The sequence below is a fragment of the Chaetura pelagica genome, unplaced genomic scaffold (genome assembly GCF_000747805.2).
Source record: "Chaetura pelagica isolate M959 unplaced genomic scaffold, ChaPel_1.0 scaffold55, whole genome shotgun sequence".
NCBI classification, from domain to species: domain Eukaryota; kingdom Metazoa; phylum Chordata; class Aves; order Apodiformes; family Apodidae; genus Chaetura; species Chaetura pelagica.
Genome location: NW_009953571.1, coordinates 5,923,616 through 5,942,367, shown reverse-complemented (window position 1 = coordinate 5,942,367; position 18,752 = coordinate 5,923,616). Strand labels below are relative to the sequence as shown.

The 18,752-nt window shown below is 39.8% G+C and overlaps 1 protein-coding gene across 1 annotated transcript in view; it reads left to right on the top strand.

The window, feature by feature from the left end:
* LOC104390438 (cytosolic phospholipase A2 epsilon-like) overlaps positions 1–18,752 on the top strand; it is a 31,956-nt gene that overhangs the window by 12,585 nt on the left and 619 nt on the right. The window contains exons 6-19 of the mRNA XM_009999577.1: positions 4,400–4,442; positions 5,048–5,111; positions 6,420–6,562; positions 6,712–6,801; positions 7,499–7,536; positions 9,199–9,334; positions 11,237–11,373; positions 12,574–12,796; positions 13,185–13,299; positions 15,187–15,324; positions 15,593–15,700; positions 16,474–16,665; positions 17,125–17,294; positions 17,804–17,990. Of these exons, the coding sequence (XP_009997879.1) occupies positions 4,400–4,442; positions 5,048–5,111; positions 6,420–6,562; positions 6,712–6,801; positions 7,499–7,536; positions 9,199–9,334; positions 11,237–11,373; positions 12,574–12,796; positions 13,185–13,299; positions 15,187–15,324; positions 15,593–15,700; positions 16,474–16,665; positions 17,125–17,294; positions 17,804–17,990 (1,784 nt within the window). The remainder of the gene's footprint in view (positions 1–4,399; positions 4,443–5,047; positions 5,112–6,419; positions 6,563–6,711; positions 6,802–7,498; positions 7,537–9,198; positions 9,335–11,236; positions 11,374–12,573; positions 12,797–13,184; positions 13,300–15,186; positions 15,325–15,592; positions 15,701–16,473; positions 16,666–17,124; positions 17,295–17,803; positions 17,991–18,752) is intronic.

Genomic DNA, 18,752 nt, shown 5'->3' with positions numbered 1-18,752 from the left:
ACTTGGATTTCATGAAAATATGTTGCAGTCAATACTGTTCTGCCCATCATTTGAGCCTAGAATAAATGTGTGAGGACATCTGAATTGATCAAATATCATAATCTTGGTAGAATATTGAGAGGTAGGAGTGTTTTTCCCCTCCACATAGGAAAGTGTAATATAAGGACTAATTAATGAAAGGGTATGTGCACTAAAATAGGAGACAATGCATCACATTGTGTGATACACTAAAGAGCCCTGACAAGGTCTGAAAGACTGAACTGAAACAGCTGAGATGGGTTGTCAGAATGCTATTAACCAACCAACATATCTCTGGTCTTGAACAAGCTCAGCAGGTTTTTGGCATTGCTGGATGGGAGAGGTGAGATAATCTCTCACCTCAGAGATGAGAGATAATTTTCAGAGGGGGAGAGCCGACCATAGTGCTGACAAGAAGTACATCTAACCGTGGTGGGGGGCAAATCTGGCAAAAGCCATATTCTACTAATCTGGTATTGTGATGGGAACCATGAGAACACACTTTTGGGGTAAATTTGGAAGTTCATCTCCAAAATTAATAATTATCCCCACTAACACATTTCATCTGACACTATTTATCTGAAGTAGTTTTTAATTCCTTCTCCATCTTCATTCCAGACTTACCAATTGTAAGATTTACTATGTTAGCCTGTTTTTCCTTTCCAGCATTTCAGATGAATAATATCACACATGAAGTGTAACCCCAGGCCAAGAAAGTTTCCTGGGTCACACATCTATGATAGTGGCTTTGTCACTCCTATTTTTGTTTGCCTTTTAACATCACTGCAAAAAAAATGTGTTTTGTGTTACTTTTACAAAGAACATAATAAAAATTCCCTGAAGATACACTGGTGGGCTGGATGAAATGGATTCCCACATTCCCACATTCCTATGATCTTTTATTTAAAATGGAAGAAAACCTTCATTTTGGTAGCTTGGTGTCCACAACTGCAAGATGAATGCACTTTCTAGTTTTGCCTCACTCTTACTCCACTACTGCTCTACCTGCAAACTCTCACCTCTCTTCTGCCACTACCCATGGCAGGCACTGAGCACCAAACCTTTGACCCTAGCAGCTCAGAGAGGAAGGCATGCTCCTTCCTCCAAGTGCCTTTTCACCAGCAACAGAGCCAAGGGATTGCAAACGTCTGCCCAGTGTTTTATGGGCTTCTAACATGAGCCCAGCTGGCATGAGAGCTGCTGCGCTCAAGCAGCAGTAGAGGAAAAGGTAAGGTCATTGTACACAGGCTGCTGACTTGCATACTTCAGTGCTTTTTGTGTTATTTTCTGCAGATTATCAATGGTAACATGGGCTTTCTCCCTTGTGTTTCCACTGGTAGGGTCCAGAATCAGCATGAGCCTATACGAGTTGCTACAGGGACCGAGTCCCGCTGGACTAGGTGGCTTCGCTCCCTCAACATCCCCCTCCCCTCTGATTTCTAATGAAGTCTGCACCTGATAGTGAGGGGCCACCAAAACTTCTGTTGAACTAAAAGGTACCTTGAGCTTCCAAGGAGAGGTCTGAGGGCCCAGGGTATTTGCTGGGTCTGCTGATCACCTTTCTGGCCTCTTTCTATCTTTCAGATGTCCTGTCTTGAGGAGATGAATCTCAAACAAGTCTTGGAAGAATGAAGGACCACTCTTACACAGCTTTTCTTCTTAGCTCCCTTTTCCTCTTCTTTTTCTTCAAATGTGAAAGACAATGCTTAAAACAAAGCCCACTTAGCACAAATAAATGTAAATAGGTGTACAAAACATTGTATAAAAGCTAAATATAAATTATTGAAATATGGCAAAAGCATGATTTTTAGAAAATAAACATCTTTTTTTTCTTTCTGTAGTTCTGCTGTGTTATTTTGAGAAGTTTCCCATTGTGTGTGTGGGGGGACCAGGAGATCATGCTCGCCATTGGTTTTGGGCACTGCTGAGGAAACTCTCAGGGTAGGCAGAGTCTCCATTGGTCCAGGGCCAAATGTACTGTTTGCATTTGTGTTTGTGGCAGGAAGTCACAGCATCAAGGAGCACTGAAGGAAAAATTTTAAGTCGAGGAAGATGACAGCCAGAGAACCTTTGAGGTGAACAAAGTTTTCCTTATGGAACTGGTACCATTCCTCATGCTTCTCATGGGTGTTCAGGAAGCTCAGAAAAGTAGCCTGCATGATATAGGGGCTACTAAAAGAAGGGGAAGCTAGATCTGACATGAAATAATTAAAATTTTGTATGTAGGTATGAAGAAGCCAGATCCTCTGGTGCAATGAAACACAGTAGTCTAAATGTGAGCTGTAATACAGGAATCTGTGTGACTGTAACTTCCCATACAGTATTGTCCATTTCATTATAAGCCAGGCATGATCTAAAATGAAGGCAGCAAACCAGGTGTTGGAAAGTGATCCCTGGGCTCACAGAATCCACTGCAGTCTCAGGCAACCCTTCAGTAGATATTTAATGGAGAAGGAGGCCCAAGGTCTCTGTTCCTGTCCTCCCCTGCTGCAGGCCATAATATGCTTCCAGTTCTCATAGTAGAACTTATGTCTGCATTTAAAAAGGGTATAAATCATGAACTGTGATGGAGGAGAGGATGGGAAATTTAGTATGTGTAACAAGGGCTGTCTAATGGCATGTTGGTTCCTAGGGAAATTACCAGCTCGTCCCAAGAAGTAGACATTTGCTCCAAAGAGAGGCAAAATTTTCAAAGGCTCCTGCCAACCTGAATGGTAAGATCTCTTCTGCACCCAGCTCAGCTGTGTTTGTAGCCACAGCTGATGTCCAAAGCTGGTGCATTTCTTTGTTCTTCTTAAAAGAAGTTAAAGATCACCAGGTTAAAAAAAAATAATAAAAAAATACAGTGCAGGTTCTTCCACCCTGTTTGAAAGTCATGCCTTGGACTTCCTAAGTGTCAGCCTAATTTTGTACTTTATTATACCTCAAATAATACTACACTTTACTGGATATTTACCTTACTTACCATATCTTTTCCTGTCTTTCCACCTTCATTTCACCAGGCTATGTAGGCTGAGATCTTTCAATATCCACCATCTTGTTTTTCTGCTTTCTTCAATTTTTTTTTTTAATGAAGTATATGAGGATAGTGACACCATGTGTTATGCAATGTTACAACTATTTGGCTACAAAATAGTAATTAAGTGCAAAAGTTTGTGTCTGAAACAAAACTTGAGTGGTACTTAAATATATTTTCCTGCACACAGGTAGAAACACTGCTTTTTAAATTATTTTTTTTTGCCCTTCCCTGGCTGGTGTTCTTTGAACTCTTTTAAAATACACTTTCAAAAAAAGAGCCTACAAAATTCTTAAGTAAAATAGTATAATTAATTTTTCCAGTGAAACTATTGTGATGTGCTTTTTTTTTTCGGGTGAGGGAGGGGATGGGGGGGGTGGTTTGTTTGTTTTAACTGGAAGGTTTTTCCTGAATGTCCTGCACAGTATATACCCAATCCATATTTTTCACTCTTATAGGAAAATATTTATTTGGAAATTAACATTTAAACTCTTTATGAGCTTTGAAACTTTGGGAGAATTCTTGCTCATCGGAAGTTTTACAAAACTATCTTCATGTGTGTTTATACTGAAATCTAATACTTGTGGTAGACCTCTTAAAATGGATAATAGCAGTGTCATTCATCTGATTTTAAAGGTAGCATATTGCCTGGTTTTATATTTGTGTGTATTTCCTTTGTACTAATCTGGGTTTTGAGTTACTGTATGAATCTACATCTGCAATTTAATAAAATGACAAATGATAAGTTAATGATAAGATATCCTTAATGAGACATTACTTGATTTTTCTGAGGGAGGAATACTGAAAAATATAAGAATCGGCGCCTGCAGTACATGAACCCACTTCTGCCCCTAGGTGGGCATCTAACATCTGCACATATATTAAAAATCTCATGTACATTTTGCAAAACACTTTACAGAGGTGAGTACAGTTTATTCAACTGTTACTGTAATTTCTGGAAAATGGTGGAAATCTAGATAAGTGTATTAGCTTTTTTAAGCACAAACCTTTGGGTCAGACTGTGTAATGCTCAAAAGAAGACAGATGTAGCAGCCTCCAGCTCCCTCAAATTCAGGATGCCACATATCAGAATTCACCACGTGGTTTACTAAAGCAAGTATGAAAAACTACAGAAGTAAAAGCTGAGCTTCATATTCCATTGTGGGTGGATGGAAAAACTTGCAATTCAGCTTGTGATCTAGAACTATGTTTGATATGAGTTTTGATGGATTATCGAGTGAGAATGTTAAAGTAAGACGTGTTGGAGTTGATGGGGGAAAAATGAGTAACGTGTTAACTCATCGACTTAAATATTTATGTGGGTTATCCTACTCCTAACATTGTATTTTCCATTTTATTTTTCAGCCTGGACTATCCTGATGCCATTATTACTAATGGAGTGCTAGTGGTAATGTATATTTCTTACGATCTTTCCTGTGTCTGCGTAACAAGTGTTTATGCTTTTCCCTTTGGAAACCTTGAGCTGTGTCCCAAACTCCGTAGCATCAGCCACACTGTCCTACTGAGAAAAAAAGGATCTGTTGTTAGCACCAAGGATCACTGTTTCCCCACCACTCCAGTGCATGCCACCTTCTGCAAAGGCAACCTGTGAGGCTGCTGTCAGCCTGCATGTGACATCTGCTTTCTTCTATAAACTTGAATTTCCTATCTATTATTCCCCCATTACACCCGAAAATATCATAGGTTAATCAAGACAGTGATAAGCACTCATAAGAAGAGTCCCATATCTCAATATGTCTCTTATTTTCAGTAGGTCTTATCTTCTTTACTTAACTGTCTCTTTAAGTTCAAGCAGGTAATGAGTTTGTCTTTACTTTCAAACTTAGAAAAAAACACCATGTCACTATTGCACTGATGTTATCTGAAGACATAGTAATAGATAATAATTGTGTTGTCAATTGATCAACTGGAGGGGTTGGTTGAGAACAGTATGAATCACTTGCAGTGACATTTACACTTCTTTCAATTGTCATTTATTCTCTATTGCTACAGGCACGTGAGGCTTCCTGTTTGGAGGTTAGAGTGGATACAGGGAAGCTGAAGCAGCAATCCACAAGTGAGGTTATTGCTTCATTAACCTATTGTTTTTGTGTTGTGATTCAGTCACTGCAACAGATGTTGAAAAATTAATAATCTGTTATACGTGTTAATCTAGCTGTGTCACATAATACTTAGTTTCACCATGCCCCACCTTGCAGAAGGATTACATCTGTCAAAATTCAAGTTAGTCGAGAACTCAGTTCTGAGGCAAATCTGGAATTGATGCAAGCATAGAACATATATACTAGAACTAAAAACTTGGGGAAAAATATATTCTCTTTGTTTATTGCTTGTTCAAACTGAAACTTTTTAACTAAGTTGGATATTCTTTTAGAATTATCTTATAATTTGATCAATGTGTAGAAATCTTATCCTGTATTTTTAATTTGGATGTGAGTGTGTTTTTGCACGTTCGGGGTTCTGAAAGAAATCTTTTTGGTTGGTTGAGCAAAAATGCTAAACTAAAGCTTTGAAGTTTAAATGTAAAATAGTATGAAAGGAGTCTGCATAAAATGCAAACCATCACTTTGCATGTAAAATGTAGCTCTAGTCAATATAACAAGACTCTTCACTAGTCTTTAAGTTCATTCAAATAAATGGTAGCTTGTGTAAAGATGCTCATGGGGAAAATCTCAAAAAATTCTGGCTGTTTTGAGATAATGAATGAATGGAAAATTAACCTTAGTGAAGACAATGGTAGCAATGGCTGAGTTGCATTATTGGAAGTTTTAGACTGAAATGTATCATGAGGACAAAAGCATTGTGACCCAAAATGATGTACTTGTTGGCCCTGATCTTGCATGGGCACAGTGTACAATCTCTCTTTAAACATAAAGGCTTTTCCGTACAAGTATCACAGCCTTTGAGTTGCCAGCTTGTTTCTGTTCTGGTGAAATAAGCACACATATTGAGTAGCCTGCTTGATTTTTGACTATGAATCATTTGACTATTGTAGCAGACACAACATACAATAACATGTACACAATGAAGCAGAACAGGCTGACATCAAATAACTGATATTCTTATTTAATGTGAATAATCCAAAATGCCTTTAAGTCTATATCTTGGGTTTATTTATTCATGGAGAGCACACCACAGGATTTGAAAAATATGTGATCTCTGCATGTCAATGATTTACAGAGATCCAACAAGATGTTTTATGCTACTTTTCAGTCTGTTTCAGTCAACTGATATCTACTTTAATCATCACGGTGCAAGGAAAATTGGACCAAAAAGTGTGCAGAGTAGAAGCAGATTTCATTTTACTTATGTATCTTTGCTGGGAATAGTTAAAATTATTTTTGTTCCTTGCCTCTGTGTTTAGACCACGAGCTTACATTTAGGGTAAAAGGATCCCATGAAGGAAGCCAGAAGATTTTGCTGGACTCTGAGCCCAGCCTCAGGATCATTGTATTTCACTGTGTCATTAACGACCAGACAAGACTGGATATTATATTGCCAGAAGAGGTAGATTCCCTTTCTGTATGTTATCATTAACTTTGATGAAATTAGATTAAATTAATGGAACTGGTAAACTGAACTAGCCTTCTTAGTGGGAGAAGTTCTAGACATGACCTTTCATGTGCACATTCCTACCACTTTTTGCATTGTTTCAGCTGGCAGATAAAAATGAAACAGAGAAATCCAGAGTCTTTTCGTTCCCTCTGAATTCACTGCCTTTGCAGAAAGAAATAATAATAGAAGAGGTGAGTGCTGTGAAGCTTTTGAAGTAATTATTCTCAAAATGTGCTTACTATTGTGCAGCTAGAAATAAAGTTACTGAGTGAACAAAATATGTGTAAAATTGTACAGCTGTTTACGGAAAATGCTAAAAAAAACAAGACTTCATACGCACTTTTAAGGAATGCAGAGGTTAACAATAATTATTATAATAGGAAAATCATTGGAAACCTGCATCCCATAATTAGAATTAAATGTTTCAAGGAACAAAAATTACTGTCTTATGCACATGCATTCCAAAATTTATTTTTAGCTAGTAATTTTAAAAGCCCAAACAATCCAGAATACAAGCTTAATTCACATCTTGTAAAAATATTGATACTGGCAGTGCTTTAGTATGCAATTTTTTTCTTATTTTTTAATAAGGTAGCTTGTCTCATTCTTGTTGCTCCTTCTAAGTGTGTGCACACAGTGAGCTGATCTAACACTAGCTGTAAGCTCATGGCACATTAACTGCCCCGAACAGACAGACTTATTAGGTAAAAGAGAATTGATTCCAGAGCAGGGAGTGAAACTTCAATGAATTATACCAAAATAATGTCATTAGCCATATGAATTATTACTTGAGAACCTCCTGTCTTGCTGCATGAGCATTGCCTGAGCTTGAAGGAAAGAAACGCTTTAAAATGTTATGCTAATTAGCTTTATTTTCTGGCTTTCTAGGATAATTCCTTTCACTTGTGCTTGACAGCAAGGAAATGGTAAGATAAGCCTCATTTTGTCCTCTCATTCAGGATTACTGTAAGCTAGTACAGGGGTTTTTTTTCTGTGATAGGTGGAGAGATGAACAGAAGCCGTGTGAGTGCTTTGTACTCACGTGGTGCCTCAGGTAAGTGTAGGTCTGCTGCAGTTAAGGGATCATGCAGCTCAGTATGAGTTTATGAGCTGTGGTAGGTTTCTCCAGAGTAAATTAGCCTGTTTTGTGACTGCTATTTTTAGACATGAGTGAAACTTCACTGCTCATATTAATTTTGTTGCCCATTTGTGGCAGTAGTCAGATCTGCTTAATGACTGAAATAAACTCTGTTCCTCTTTAACTTTGCAAAGGCACCAAACCAAAGGTAGGGCAGCCTGGCTTCTGCTCCTTCTCCTGTTTCACTGGGCAGAAGGGGAGCTAAGACCTGACCAGCTGTACCTCTGCCAACCCTCTCACAGGGACAGAATTGCACCTGTGAGAAGTGCAATGAGGTTTTATCATACAGCTGAAAAATTCATATGGTTCACACAGCATCCTTACTATTGGGTGACATAGAAGAGATCAAGATGGATTTTCAGAGCATGGCAGGAGTTTGTATAAATGAAGTGCAAAGCATGGGAAGAATGCTCAATCTCAGCCCATTACAAAATATGTTGAAAATTAAATCCTACAAATACAGATTTATAGAGAGCAAGATAATTTTTAGTCTACCGCTAAACAAGTTGTTTGTTTTCATAAGGTCAGTCAATTGACCTTATTCTGTTTTCAGACTTACACTGTGATATAACAAATTTGCTGGAGAACTGAGGTTACTAACAGTAACCCTTGAAACATTCACCTTTGTGAACTACTGATAAAAGTAATGTTCAGGATAGAGTATACAGCCACCAGAGGGTGATGTGACTCAGCAGATTTAATCAATATTTTGTGCTCTTCTCAATAACAAGTGCATTTGTGTTGTTGAAGGCTCAAAACAGTAGCTGCCATTTGATTGGCTTTGTAGCTTTATTTTTTTTTGCAAATTTTTTTTTGTCTTATGCTTCACATTTCTCAAGGGAGAAAATTCAGTGTGATTGCCTATGTGGAAAAAATCATGGATATTGTTGTATATTTATAGGATGAAGCTTGCAAATGCCTCTCTAGAAATCTGTTCAGCCCACAGGTAAAAGGCTGGATTTCACAGGACAGGGGCTGAGCAGGGGGTGTTGCTGCAGGCCTTGCTCTGCAGTTCAAGCTCTGTCACATGGTGCATTAGGACCTCCACTTTAAATACTGTTAGCGAGCTGTCAAAACCTGAGGTCATGTGATGGTGACATCACTTGAGTTTTCTTGGATGTCACGGTGACAAAAAAGAATGGATACAGAAAAAATTACTCCTGAATTACCTGTTTTGGTGATCTTTCCCTATCTTCTCTATCTTTTCTGTCTTGTCTTTGTGCCTGTGCTCACAAGTAATCTCAAGTGCCTTGGAAACTCCTCTTCTTCCTCACTACAACTCCTTGCTGGCAATAGAAATGCTTATTTTTCTTCTGTTCCCTGATCAATATGCAGATTTGGAAACAGCTTGTTTTACAGATGATTTGTGGAGTTCACTGACTACCTGCCCACAGTTCTTAAATCAGCTATAAAAGACACATGCCTTGATTTGTCCTGTTGTCTATTCCAGCTCAGGAAACCTGGATGTGCGCTTGGGTTTTAGCCTGTGCAGGGAAGAGCGAGACTTCCTTCGGAAAAGAAAGAAATATGTTGCTGCTGCTCTGAAAAAGATTCTTCATTTGGAGGAGGATCTGAAAGAGCATGAGGCAAGCCAATGCACTTTCTGGTAGCAACTCCTTTCTGGGGCTTGGGGTCTGGCTCACAAATTGAAACCACAAACAAAAACCAGCTTAATTAATCCTACTGTTCTGGGACAGGCCTGGCCAGCTAGGGCAAGGGTTAATAAAAGAAGCAGTAGCTGGTTCACGCAGGAGAGCAGGGAAGGCAGGTTAATGCCATTACAGCCCCCAAAACTTCTCAACATTTCCTCAACTCAAGCCATTCCTGTTTATTCTTGATCCTGCTCATGGATCTCAGGAGGAAAATTTATAGTGGGCAGACATGGAGCAGCTGGGAGATGCTGCCTGGGCAATAGTGCTTTAGCTCAGCAACAGGGGCAAGGTAGTAGTCATGGCATTGGTAAAGGATTCAAGGGGAGGAAGGAAAAATTTTCACACAGACATTGAACAAAAATACTTTGAGTGATGTCTGCAACAGAAAATGCGTTTTGCTGGGGAAACAGACTACTGACATAAAAACTTCAGGCTGAAAAAGTGAATCTTGCAGCATTGTTGAGTTGTATGAATGAAATAGCTGATGAAAAGTGTAGCTTTATCACTGTAGCCCCTGCTCCTGCCTCCGTAATTCAGTCATAAGTTTTGTAACTACTTATGTCTATCAGGGTTGTTGCAAATCAGAGAAGTACAAACATATCAATAGAAAGAATCTCATTTAGCTGAAAATTAAAAGAAATAATGCTGTGGGTAGGGTACCAGTTTAAAGAAAAAAACAAAACATGTTTTGAATTTCAGAGCAGAGAGTTCTATAGGAAACAAAGTTTTCAAGAAAACTGAAAACAATATCTTTACATAGCTAAGAGTTTCCTGACACATGGAGAAGTGGTTGAGATAGTAAGACCAAAGCTGTTTTTTGAAAAGATCTAATTACTCTCACTCTCCTATTAATGTCTTAAGCGTCAAAATTGTGGAAAAAATCCTGCCTATCTTGTTAACTGTTTTACATTTTGTGCTGGTTTTGACTGGAAAAAAAAATGGCTGAAAAAAAAGTAATCAGTAGAATTTTAATTCATGATGAAAAAGGTTATAAAATGTAAACCTCAAAATATAACTTTTGGGAAATTATTCTAATTTTAGTTAAGATCATCAGGTTTTCCCCCACTATTCTTGTATAAATTTTCCTAGATTTTAAGTTCTACTTGAGTTCAGGGTAGAAATAACTTTTTTTAAATTATTTTTTTTTTTAATATCATAGAATAGGAGAAGTATTTTCTTCAGGCTTTATTAATTGGTTTAAAAGCAGCAGATTTCTTGGTATAATTAGAAGCTAATACTTAAAAGGTTAAAGTGGACTTTTTTCCATAGGACATGTGAGGATCCACACAACTCAAAATGCTAACATGGCAGCAAAGGGTGTACTAGATCAGGAAAAGATTAGGAGAAGAATAGTCTGTCTCTTCAGTTGTGAGGGGGAAGCCCTATCAATGATTTTGCTTCAGGACACAAAGTAATTAGTGGCCTGAGGCCAGGAAGGTTTCAGCTATTGTTCAGTGTGGCTGATGACAGGGTGCTGGATGTTCCTCTGAGACACTGGTCATTGTTTAGAGGCAGAATCACCGCTCCCTCCTCTTCTCTGCACGGTAAATCCTGCATGTTCTGTGGCCACTTCTAATAATACACTTCGAGAAGAATTCCAGGGTGATGAGGTTGATTTCCAATTACATATTAAGTAAACATCCTCCCACCCACCCGATCTGAGTGGGTAAGACATAAGCCTTGCCTCTCCCATCCGTCAGGTGGTAGCAACAGAAGTCTTTTGCAACTTCACATACTTTTTGCAGAAAATGTCACTGCTTGTGTCAGTACTTGGAACCTGTGACCTGATTCCTGCAGTAGGAAGGATGCTGATACCTGCCTGGCTGTGTTGAACAGGTGCCTGTGGTGGCCATCACGACGACCGGGGGAGGGACGAGGTCGCTGACAGCGATGTACGGCAGCCTGCTGGGGCTGCAGAAGCTCCAGCTCCTGGACTGCGTTTCCTACATCGGTGGTTTATCTGGTACCACATGGTGAGAATGACCCAAACAAGGTTTATGTTTGCACTCTTTTTGCTTAATGCTGTTGACTGTTCGGACTGCACCGTCAGCTCATATGGCATTTGGTAAATCAAAAGCATTCCCATTTTCCCCACAATCTCCTCTGTGCCCACCTAGAGAGAAGAAACAAAACCTACTGAATGAGAGATCAACCGTCACGTTCATCAGCTGCTGTTGTCACCACAGTCTATGCCTGATATTTGCATCTGAATTCTCTATTAGCTTTTCATATTTTATCAATTATACCTTAGACTGAAAGCAACAAACTTGTCTTTAGACTGGAAATTGAAGAAAGAGGGGAAGAAGAATTTATGCCTGTCATTTGCTGGTTATTCTCACTTCCATTTTGGATTTAGAGTGCATCTCCCTCTGGTAAAATATGTATTTGCGGCTAGTGGAATTAATACTGTGACAGACAGCCCAACAAATAATGGCAAGTTACTGACCTTGAAGATACTGCAGCTATTGTTGCTGACTATAAAGTGCTCTCTTTTCCCAGTGAGCATATGGCAGATGGTGTCATATTTAAAATAACTTAAGTGTTAAATCATGTTGGTTCCAGGTAGCTCCACTCCTCTACACCTGGTTGGAAGTGGAGACAGTTTTTCTGCACTGAATCGTGTGTATCTGTCCTTTATAGAAGTCCAAATCTGAATGGCAGATTTGTCCAAGTATTTATCAAAATTATTTAACTCCTCTGTATGTATATGGAGATCTGAGTGGGTTGTAATTTCAAGGAGACAAGTAAGAGTGATCATACAAGGACGTGCCCCAAACTGGCCAGTTCTCTTATGGTGGGAGCCAGTAGCAGATACCAGCAGAAAAAAAATGAGACTAGAGCAAACTAGAGGTGACTGTTCCCTAGAAGATTTCCCACCTTCCAAGAACTGGATTTTCTCAGGACTTGTGGAGTCTATTATATAATAGCCTTGAGAAGATTTATTTCCCCCCCTTAAATTTCTCAGACAATGTTTGAGCCCATGTAAACTTTTAGCATCAAAACAAGGGAAGCTTAGAGCTTTTATTTGCTCTTGAGATGAGAGTGTTTCACTTGTGTTTAATTTATGAACTTCATATGAATTGAGAAATAGGCAAACAGATTGTACAGAAAATCTCTGAAGCCAAACCACAGCATCAGTTCTTTTTCATGTTTTTCCTCTGATGTTTCTTCAGGACAATGGGAAACTTATATGAAGATGCTAATTGGTCACAAAAGTATCTGGAAGATGCAATCAAGGAAGCTCGCAAGCAAGTAACCAAATCCAAGATCTGCTGTTTTTCTTTGGATTGCCTTAAATACTATTATAATGACCTGATGGAAAGGTCTAAAGAAGGACATAAAACTTCTTTCATAGACCTTTGGGGCCTTGTGATTGAATCCATGCTACATGATAAGGTATTACTCCTATTTTTCCAGCAACCTGATTAACTTTTATAACTATAAAGAAGAAGAAAATGAATCCTGGGATGCCATTCAGTACTGCTAATGCAAATAATTAGTGGTTGATTAAATTCTGCATATTCAGATCCATTATTAAAACACTACTCTTGCTTTAAAGTGAGGTTGACTTTGAACTGGAGGAGCCATAGCATTTCAGTAAGATGTGTTAGTTCTTAAAGAAAGAAAAATCCTGAGAAAAATGTATTTTGAAGTGTAAACTGCACAATCCAGTGAGATGAGGATGGAAAGGAGAACCTGGATAAAGCTCCTAATTCACACTATATTATTTCAAGTGCAAGTTGTATTTCACTTCATTCCATTAACCTTTTTTTATATAAACCAGAAAGACGAGCACAGACTCTCGGACCAACGGCAGGCTTTGGATAATGGTCAGAACCCATTGCCCATCTATGTGGCCATCAACCTCAAGTCCAGCTATAGTGCTCAGGCATTCAGAGGTAATGGTTATGATCTAGATTTCTTAACAACTTTATAATTAAAGTAATCTGAACTAAGACTAAATGCATGTAATCAGCTTTAATACTATGGAATCATGGAACCATGGAATTGTCAGAGTTGGAAGGGACCTCTAGAGATCATCCAGTCCAACTCCCCCACTAAAGCAGGATCCTCTAGTGCACATTAGTCAGGACTGCATCCAGGTGGGTCTTGAACATCTCCAGAGAAGGGGACTCCACAACCTCCCTGGGCAGCCTGTTCCAGTGCTCTGTCACCCTCACTGTAAGGAAGCGCTTCCTCATATTTAAATGGAACTTCCTATGTTCCAGCTTGTGCCCATGGCCCCTCATCCTGTCACTGGGAACTACTGAATAGAGTCTGGCTCCATCCTCCTTGCACCCACCCTTTAGATACTTACAGGCATGAATAAGGTCTCCTCTCAGTCTTCTCAAGGCTAAAGAGTCCCAGCTCCCTCAACCTTTCCTCATAAGGAAGATGCTCCAGCCCCCAAGTCATCTTTGTTGCCCTCTGCTGGACTCTATTAGTTCCCTGTCTCTCTTGAACTGGGGAGCCTAGAACTGAATGCAGTTCTTCAGCTGTGGCCTCACCAGGGCAGAGAGGGAGAATGACCTCCCTCGACCTACTGGCCACATTCTTCCTTATGCACCCCAGGTTTCCATTGGCCCTCTTGGCAGCAAGGGCACATTGCTGGCTCATGGATAATTCACTGTCTACCAGAACTCCCAGATCCTTCTTCTCGGAATGTGTTTCCATCAGGTCCACCCCTAACCTTTATTAGTGCATGGGATTCTTCCTCCCCAGGTGCAGGACCCTAAACTTCCCCTTGTTAAACCTCATTAGATTCTTCTCTGCCCAGCTGTCCAGCCTGTCCAGGTCACACACTGGATGGCAGCACAGCTCTCTGGAGTGTCAGCCACCCCTCTCAATTTGTCCACTCATCCAGGTCATTGATGAATATGCTGAACAAGATGAAACCAAGTATTGACCCCTGGGGGACACCTCTGGTTACAGGTCTCCAACTTGACCCTGCTCAGTTGATCACAACCCTCTGAGTTCTGTCACACAGCCAGTTCTCAATCCACCTCACTGTCCACTCATCTAGCCCACACTCCTGAGTTTCCTAATGAGGATGTTATGGGAGACAGTGACAAAAGCCTGGCTGAAGTCAAGGTAGATGACATCCACTGCTCTCCCCTCATCCAGCCAACCAGTTATGTCATCATAATTGTAATTACAAAAACCCTTGTAAAATGTCACGCAAAACTAACACTTAAAAAAAAAATCCCGACATGCTTAGTCTTTAGAATTTGAGTTCTCTACATTGCCAGAAGCAAGAGTATATTTATCACAGAAGATGCCAAACTTACAATTTATCCTGGTCACAAAAACCTTTGTAAGAAAACTAATTCTTATGATGGTTCCATGTGATCTTGTTTTAAACAACTAAAGGGAAAACTTTGGATTTTTGGGTCCAGTGGCAGGAAAATCGCTGTTTTCCCTAGTATTGTTTTTCACAGTATTTTTTAAAATATGAGCAGCTAAGTACATGACACCAGGCGAATGCTAAGCCCTGTTGCTGATGCCCTTAAGGGACTAAATTATACCTCAGCAAAAACGTACTTTTGGGTAAGATTATCTACACAGAATGCTTTTGGTTTCCTTCAGGCCAGGGCTTTTCTGCTGGAGATTGCTGTATCAAAAGACCTATGTTCTCTCTGAGCAATAGTACTGCTATAGCTGGTGAACAGTATATTATGAACGAGGCAGTGTCTTTCTTGTGATTTGTTCCTGCTCTCTAGTACTCTTTTGTTTAGCAACAGTTAAAGCATTAATGCCTTCTCATGATCCTGCTGCTGTCACCATAGAGTGGTTGGAGTTCACTCCTTATGAAGTCAGTCACCTGAAATACGGAGCATCTATTCGTGCAGAACATTTTGGAAGTGAATTCTTTATGGGAAGGCTGGTGAAGAGGCTCTCAGAGACTCGGATCTGCTACTTGCAAGGTGACTATTGCCTGGAGGGACAGGAGGAGAAGCAGCTGGCATGGGTGAGCATATGGTCTGTGGTGGACAGCCTGGGGAAGACACTAGCAAACAGGTTGGACAAGTGTGAATTTGCATTAGCAAGGACATACTTTGGACATATGTCTTCAAAGATATCCATCCAAACAGAAGGGAAGTATCCAAGGGGAAGGATAAAAGGTATGTATCTATTAAAATTCTTCCAAGACTACTCCACCAATCAGTTTATATTCTCTCTTTCACATTGCAGGCATGTGGAGTAGTATATTTTCCATAGATGTGATGTATGTCTGGAATTTGGCTGCTGATTCAGAGGATTTCTGGTTTAGATGGACCAGAGACAGAGTAAAAGATATTGGTGAGATGTTTTTGTGTATTTTTTTACCCGATATTTTGTGCAGAGGTCTAATGCCTGAAGAGTTGCTGTTGAAGTCAGGGAGAGAGAGATGAGGGAAGCAAAGCAGAGACGTCAGTTAAGAAATGTTGTTTTCTGCTTGATTTAGAAGAACTGAACTGTGCTGCTTTGTCGAAGCTTTGGCAAAGCCACAGCTTTTCCTAGAGGACACACAGACAGTAAAACAGTCTCCAGCAGACATGTGAAAATAATGAATTAAGAACAAATCTTAAGATTGTTAAGTTAGGATATGGTCCTCCTTGGTCACTACTACTATCAGTAGAGGAAACATCTCCTGCAGAGGGCTGTTTTCTCCACTAAACTGCCCAGAGAGAAAGTTTGCACTAGTTGTTAATTGCACTGGGAAGATGTACAGATTGTTTGCAGCTGGTTGTTGCTCACGTGCTTTCTAAAGGTGTCCTGTTCAAGGGCCAGTGTTGTCTTCCTGTATGTTTTGGAGCTCAGATCTGCCCTGCACCACACACTGAACAGAAGTGGGTGTCATTTGAGGAAGCCTAGAGCGGGGGGTGGTGCTCACTGCCTGACAACTGGCTGCCTGCAGATTGCTGCTGTTTGTAATGCTGAGTTGTATTTGGTCACACAGACCTTAAGGGCTTTCTACTAGGTTTGATTTACCATGGAGGCAAATGTGGTTCTTAGTTACTCAATTAAAAAAAATATATTGATGATTTCATAAAGCTGTCCTAAACTTCAAACTTCTTCTTTCCTTCTTTCAGCGGAAGAACCCTTCCTGTCCGTGAATCCCTATGAGGTAGACACATGTCTATTCAGTCCCTCAAGTGTCCTCTCCTCTGCTCTGCGAGATGTCTTAACAGGGCGGCCAACCATTGCACAGTATCCCAATTTTATCAGAGGTTTCCAGATGCACAGCAAATACCTGGAGAGTGAAGGATTTTCTACTTGGAAAGGCAGAGTAACACAGAATTTTTTTCAGTAGCATTTTGAGGAGGTTTATGTTTGGGGGTCCGTTTAGGATTTCCAGTGAGGAAAGAGACAGAACTGACTTCTGAAATTTCTCTGCTCCCTTTCCCAAGTGAAAGACATGGAAGCCAGTTTTGAACACCATTTCATTTTCTAGAAGAGCTGAGCAGTGAAATTGTGTTGGGTTTTGTGGGTTTTGTGTTCCAGTCAACAAGGTGAGCTCAGCCTCAGGAGGCAGGAGGGACTCCCCTTTAGGGCCAAAGGTGCTTGAGCTGTACAGGAACAATGGAAGGGAAAAGCTATTGTGTGTCATTTACTTCTGTAAATCAGTGCTGCTAGTCAGTGAGCACAGGAATGCAGGGAACATGGGGGACAAAATTCTCCATTCTTGCCCTTTAACTTTCTGCAGAGGAGCAGTCAATCTTGTTTTTTAATTTGTATTTCAGACACAGTGATAGACTCCTTCCCAAATAAACTGATAGAAACAGCAGATGATGATCTCTCCCTGGTTGATACTGGTTTTTTCATCAACACCAGCTACCCACCACTTCTAAAGTCACAGAGGGAGGTGGATGTCATCCTGCATTTAAATTATAGTGGAGGGTCCCAGACACTGGTAAGAAAAGCCATGATACCTGAGAAATTTTTCCTTCATGGTCTTTTGTTCTCTAGTACTTGTCAGTTAAAACAACTAACTTTTGCAGTACTGGTATAGGAATTAAATTATTAATATATGATTTATTATTTAGGTTATTAGATTATCTATTTCTCAGTAAATAAGAAGGCTGCTAGAGGGATACTGAAATGTTCCTTCTCCATTCTTGCAGTTTCTTTGCCTTTTACTTATAAACCTGTTTCACTGGAATTGTAAAATCAATCTTCTGGCTTTTGGTTCTACTTGCAAGCTCAAAGAAAGGGACTGTGCTCTTGTTTTACCTAAAGCAATGCAGGAAGTAAGATAAGCTGCAATGTATGGTGTGGTTATGGCTGTTTCTGTCTGCAACAGAGGAAGATCCAAGCCTTAGAATATTCATTCTGCTGGAGTTTAAAAAAATCCAGGTTCCTGGATCTTTTTTGAGTTTTGATCCTTTTTACTGATTTTATTTATATTATTCTTTTATCCAGCCTCTGGATCAGATTGCAAAGTACATCTCTGGGCAAGGAATCCCCTTTCCCACAATTGAGATAAGTGACGAAGACAGGGAAAATCTGAAGGAATGCTATGTGTTCGAAGATGCTGACAGCCCACAAGCTCCAACAGTGCTTTTTTTCCCCCTAGTAAACGACACCTTCAAGAAATATAAAGCTCCTGGTGAGTCATCTGTGGCTAGCAACTTTAATAAAAAGTCATTTGCCTAGTGTGTCCTTTCCATTTCGTATCTAAAGTCTCAATGTCATTTCTGTCCTTCTTTCCAATGCTGGCATTATCAGTCTCATCACTGACAAAAATAACTGGTCTGTGTCAGTACATCTGAACTGTGAGAAGTCCAGAAGCTTTCCTAATGTATTTGAGATGAAAACAGGCATTTAATCCACAGGATTTACTAGAGATAGTATGAAGGTAAAACTCCCAGAATGCACACAGAGAGGGTGGCAGGTCCTTAAAGCAAGCTCTATAATAAATATGCACTTGTTATGCCCTGCTGCTTGCAAACAAAGATGATGGCAAAATCTTCTGGAGGTTTTGGTGGTAGCCCATTTATCTGGGTTTCGTTCATATATTTCAAAGTAGTCTCCCAGATCAAGGACTGAGTGGAAAGAGGTCTTTGTTTTTAGTATGAACGGTTTGTCTTCTGTCTGAGTGACATAGTTTCTCCTGAACTTTCAGTAAGAAGGTTGTCATTTCATCAGGTACAAGAGTATCCTGTTTTCCTTTTGCTTATACTTTTATAGTTTGGATAACAAAGATTTTTGTATTGCCCAAGGAGTGGTCTACAAGTGCTGCTGATAATCAGTTTTCTTATTCCCAGCTGTTTGGGTTTATACCATTTTTGGATGGAGGCTTGATCCAGAAGCTGAAGAGTACAGTGCTGCTAGAGTGCTTTTAAGTTCCTCTGGGGAATAATCTCTTTCC